Here is a 5294-nt window from a genome sequence, read left to right on the forward strand (position 1 = left end):
AAAAAGGCAGGAAGAGACGATAAGCCGATAATTAAAATGAGGTCGATAGGTTTAATTTATCGTGTGATTAATTGATTTATCGTTTATCGCAACAGGCCTAGTCAAGTATGATCCTCTGCCGCCATGAAACTATTCACCCACCTAAATATTACATGATATTACATATTAGCCAACAATTATTGCACTCTAAACAGTCCTTTGCAATGTGAATTTTACACCTGCTGATATTATTACAACTTTTTGGCTATATATTGTGCAGCCCTAATAAGATTCAATGAACACAAAATTGTCTGTAAAACAGCTATAAGCATCACAGCATAATCTGATTCAATTGAATGTGCACTCAGTATTGGATCTCTAGTTTAGTTCAAACAAGTCCAATCACCTGGTTTAAAATGTAAACCTGTATACATGTATACCTGATCAGATGTTGGATATTAAAGCAAAGTATCCAGATGAAATAGTTAAGTTCTGAACACATCTGAATCTGAGACGGGTCTGAAAATCTGCATCTACAGCGCAATAAACATTGTTTTTTTATGTGAAGACGTAGAATGGGAATTAAGAGTCCGCCTGAGCAGCCAGACAATTTTCCACACTTATGATCTCAGGCACTGACCTTCTACCATAAAACACTTGAGCAGTCAATGGCCCATATGAGTCCCGTCAACCTGTGAGGGCTTGAGTTGATTAAGAAGTGGAAAAGTCTGGGGGAGAAGAAAATGTCTGACTTCTTAAAGAAGTATTCTGACTATTATATTTTAAAGACTTTTTGTTTCTATATAACAAAAACTGAGTGCAAACTGAATGTTTATTTTTAATAAGTCCTCTYTGTGAAGACATAAAAATGAATACCTTGACTTTTGGGGGAAATGAACCACTTCTATTTCTTGAAAGACAACACAAGTGATGTAGAACCCACTTGCATTGCTAAATAAATATGGATTTAGTATATTAAAAATATCCTGACCTTTGAATTGTTCACTATTATTAGTAAATACTGATAATAGTGGGAAACCTGCCAGCCTGACTGATTCCAAAAGATYGGAAAATCAGCAGTTCAGATGCTGTATTGTTCATCAGATCAACAATTTAATTAGTCCAAGTTGAACTTTGGAGTTTATTTAGATGGTTTTGTTCAGGAAGGTTTTGGGTAGAAGTGCAAATAAGTGTGATGTCTTAATCGGCAGGAYCTGGTTTAACATTATTTTACACACTCTGGGAACAAACTGTACCAAGAAGTGAAACTGATGAGCTCCTTTACGCACAGCGACCTACTCGTTTTSTTGCTGCAGACGGAAATTGTGAGGTGATATACAGACCGGTCAATGGAAAACAAAGTGTAATACGTCTTCAATGCAAATCCTTTTCATAAAACTTGAGCTCCACTTTTATGTCCCTCTTCTGGGTTTTTAATCTTGTCATGAATCATTGATTTTTAATAGAAGGCAGCATTAAGAACTGTTGTTTTTGTGACCACTTTTAATTGAGTTATCAGTTTGTTTTTGTCATGGCAGATCAGGGTCAAGCCGAGGTTTGATGTGCAAATTAATTTTTTTTATTGTAACGTTAACCTTTCTAAATAACTAAATTCCAAATAAACAACATTAGATTTATCTGGAACAGCAAAAAACTGATTTAAGCGATCCAAAACTATTGTCCTAAAATAAGAGTCAGGAACTGATGGTTTTAAAAAGAGTTATTACAGCACCTGTATGGTAATAAGCACTAAGAATTGATTAAATACTGCAGCTTTTTCCTCCTTAGCAACAATCTATCTGGTGACTGATGMTATTATCTGGGTTATTTTTTGTCGTCGTTTTATGTCATAGATCAACTCAGAATGTCACATAACCGTAAGAGGAAAGCAAATTGGACATTTTTAAAAACTATTAATRAATAAAAATCTGAAAAGTGCGGCATGGTTAATATTCTGTGTGACATCAGGAAAACATGCAACCACAATATTACTACTGAATATTGCAGGGTTTACCCCAGTGTGTTATAAGCCTGGRGGCCCGCCATGCTTTACTAGCCCCCCCGCCAGGCCAAGCGTTGCTTGTTTTTGTTTTTAGAAAAAAATAATAATCCAATTTATTTATTTTTACTAATCTTATCCAGATCGCAACGTCTCTATTGCTCTGAGCGTTTCACTGGCAGAGCAAATTTATTTCTAAACAATATGTTTATAGTTTATGCATATAAAGTCGAAGAGCGGACCAATCACACCGTTGGCGCAACTGCATGCTGCCGCCTGCGCTGGCACTGCTTGGTCTCTTAAGTTCACCTCAGCATGGATCATGTGCACCTGCTTTCGCTGACACTAGAGACAGGCTGACCTGTATGGATATTTACATCAACCCCGTGTGGAATGATTTTTATTTGGCAAACTCCACATCAACGTAAGCGTCTAAAATGCACCGCGTTAGCTCTGGTTGCGCAGCTCAATGTGAACCATACGAATAACTTGTAGYAGAGCTTTCCGAGGTGCGTGTTGAGCAAGCGGTGAGAAKGACTTATATTTGTGAACATAACATTATGTGTAGTGTTTACAACTCAAAACGCTGCCCAGCGTTTGGCTCTGTCTTCCCTGTAGTTTACGTATGTGTTCCTGGTTGGCCACATACGTTGGTTCGTTAATGGTTAACGAACCAACGTTAACCACTCATCATGCAGGTTTAACTCTCACTCTCCTCGTAGTCATGCTTCATGCTGGTTTTATATTATTTTACTATTTTTTTCCAGTTACACAATGCAACAAACCATATCAAATGCTTTGCTTAGGTAGCCAGAGTTAATGCGCACAGCCGCACGAAGATCTGAAAATCTCAAATCTCACRTAGGGGCCCCTTTTGTTGCTAAGAACATCTCCACAGTTCTAACAGCTTATGTGTTAGATTTAGTGAAATCTGGGAGAGGGGGAGTAAGTTTAACTGGCCAACCTTAATAGCAATAAGTTGTAATCGCAGTTCACTAATTTGCATTTGAAGAAGCGCAAATAATTGATATTTTAATCGTATAGCATTTTGCTGGCGATGTTTTCCTGTAACATATAATTACCCAGTAATATTTTTACTTTTCCTGTCTACTTCACATTTTTTCATACAAAAACATGGTGGCCSGCCTCGTCACCCTGACCACCGGGCTTAGCAAGTTTTCTGGGGGAAACCCTGTATTGCAATGGAAATCATAATAAAAAATAGGAAGGAAGTAGCTTCCTTTTTTTCTTGCAACAAATTCCTAGAATGCCAAGTTATTAGCATTCTAGCTAATAAAACCATACAAATGATGGTAGATATAACTGGCAATATATGTAATTGGCAGCCAAAGCTTGAATGCATGGAACTTCATGTCAGAATTCAACTAAATATAGTTGGATTATCGTTATCGGCTTTGGATATAAATATTGGCTCAATTTTTCATACTGGTGCATTTATACTCACCAGTATGAGTATAGATGCASCAGTATAGATACTGGTGCATCTAGCTCAGATGGTCAGATGTGAAGCTCCATCTGAGCTTCACAGATCAGATGGATTTAAACTGAGGTTAAAAAGAAACAAATAAGAAGGGTGTGCAGGGGTTAAGCACAACCCACATATGGAGGCTTTAGTCCTCAACGCAGCAGTCGCGGGTTCGATTCCCGGCCTTGGGGACCTTTGCTGCATGTCTTCCCCCTTCTCTCATTGCCCACTTTCCTGTCGGTTGGCTATCAAATAAAAGCCACTAGAGCCAAAAAAAATTCTAAAAAAAGAAACAAATATGGAGTCTGTTTACTAACCAGGTGACTTACAATGGAAAGTAGTGGCACTGGATTTTAATGGTAATATCAAAGCTAAGTTAATTGGACTAAGTAAAAATCCATGCCACACTTTGCAGATTTTAATAATAATTTAAAAAAATAATACAACCAAACTGTAAATGTACATTAATTTTATCTCCACTGTGCAATGTTGTATGTTATTATGTTGATCTACCACATACAATTCCGGACAAAGTACACAGAATTTTGTGCAACAAAATAAAAAATAAAAAAAATCTGATAAATGAAGTTTTTTTTTTCCCTCTCCGAGTCACACTACCTTTTAGTTTTTATGGGTTTTTGAACATGAATTAACTGATTTCTTTATCTCTATAAATTTATTGCTTTTAATCATCCAAAAATGTTTTACATGTTGGTCTCAATCAAAGATGGATGCATAGTTGRTCGTTAATATTCTTTTGTTTGGTTGTCAAAATCTTTAACAGCAGTTATTAAATTCTGAATCTTCTGGGAATGATGTAGACTGTGGGTCCAACCAGTTGCAGAAGAATGATTTGTGTTTCTTATAAGTAACACTGCATCATTTATGGGAAACTTGAAAATAAATTTAATGATCGATGATAATAATTACTCATTTTGCAATAATAAAAAAAAAATTACAGTCACATCATCACTGCAATACCAGAAAAAAATCTTCATTAAATGCTATTCAGTATTCCAGCCGTCCCTACTGTTTGTGGCATAAATTTCAGATGTAAATAATATTCTGCCTCCAATAAGTTATGAAAAGGTTTAACATCTTGAAATGGAAACCTGATTTGGAATGWGTCATTAAATCTCCACATGTTAAAGCAAAAAACTTCAAATAACTTATCATCTCAGAAATACAACCAAATGAGGAAAACGATCCAATGAACTTCAGACATCAGCATGTAAACTGGAGTTATTTTCTGAACCAGGGGAGATCTGAGTAAATGAGGGGGGCCAACGCCCCCAAACTCCTCACCTGCTCTGGAAGTAGTTTGCTAGCTCGGATGCCTCATGGTTCAGACTCCTCAGGTGTACAATTAAATTGCCAGAGTTGGTGAACATGGCGCCGCATGTTTTGCACTCATAAATCCGCGGCTTGCGGATTATGTGTCGGGAGACCCTCATGTGGTGCTTATATTCACCGAAGGACGTGAATGTGGCGCTACAAATCTGGCACCGGAAACAGCGTTTACCTTCGTGCTTCAGCCGATGCATCTTTAGGGAGTAGGCCCGTGTGAACTTTTTCCCACAGCGATCACACTGGAAAGGTTTAATGCCTGGAGGAACGGGACAAAACAAGGAAAACATAATTCAGTTTAAATTTCTTCCCCTTGTTCCTCCTAAAAGATTCTTCAGTCAACAATTTTTTCTCAGTTTTGTCTTTTCAAACTTAATTAAAACTTCTTTTTTTTAAGATCTTGATGCAATTGTATTTTTATTATCAAACAAAATAAAAATAACATCCGGGATGGAAATACTAATATTATATATATATATATAT

At 36.8% G+C, this 5294-nt stretch overlaps 1 protein-coding gene across 4 annotated transcripts in view; it reads right to left on the reverse strand.

Moving 5' to 3' along the window:
• Window positions 1–5294, reverse strand: part of zbtb44 (zinc finger and BTB domain containing 44) — a 65464-nt gene that overhangs the window by 28084 nt on the left and 32086 nt on the right. For 2 of the 4 annotated variants that reach the window (XM_008425248.2, XM_008425249.2), the window contains exon 5: window positions 4987–5070. In XM_008425248.2, the coding sequence (XP_008423470.1) occupies window positions 4987–5070 (84 nt within the window). Of the gene's footprint in view, window positions 1–4769; window positions 5071–5294 lie in introns of all 4 variants that reach the window. The other 2 variants (XM_017308271.1, XM_008425247.2) reach the window with 1 other exon arrangement.

The sequence above is a fragment of the Poecilia reticulata genome, linkage group LG13 (genome assembly GCF_000633615.1).
Source record: "Poecilia reticulata strain Guanapo linkage group LG13, Guppy_female_1.0+MT, whole genome shotgun sequence".
Classification (NCBI taxonomy): domain Eukaryota; kingdom Metazoa; phylum Chordata; class Actinopteri; order Cyprinodontiformes; family Poeciliidae; genus Poecilia; species Poecilia reticulata.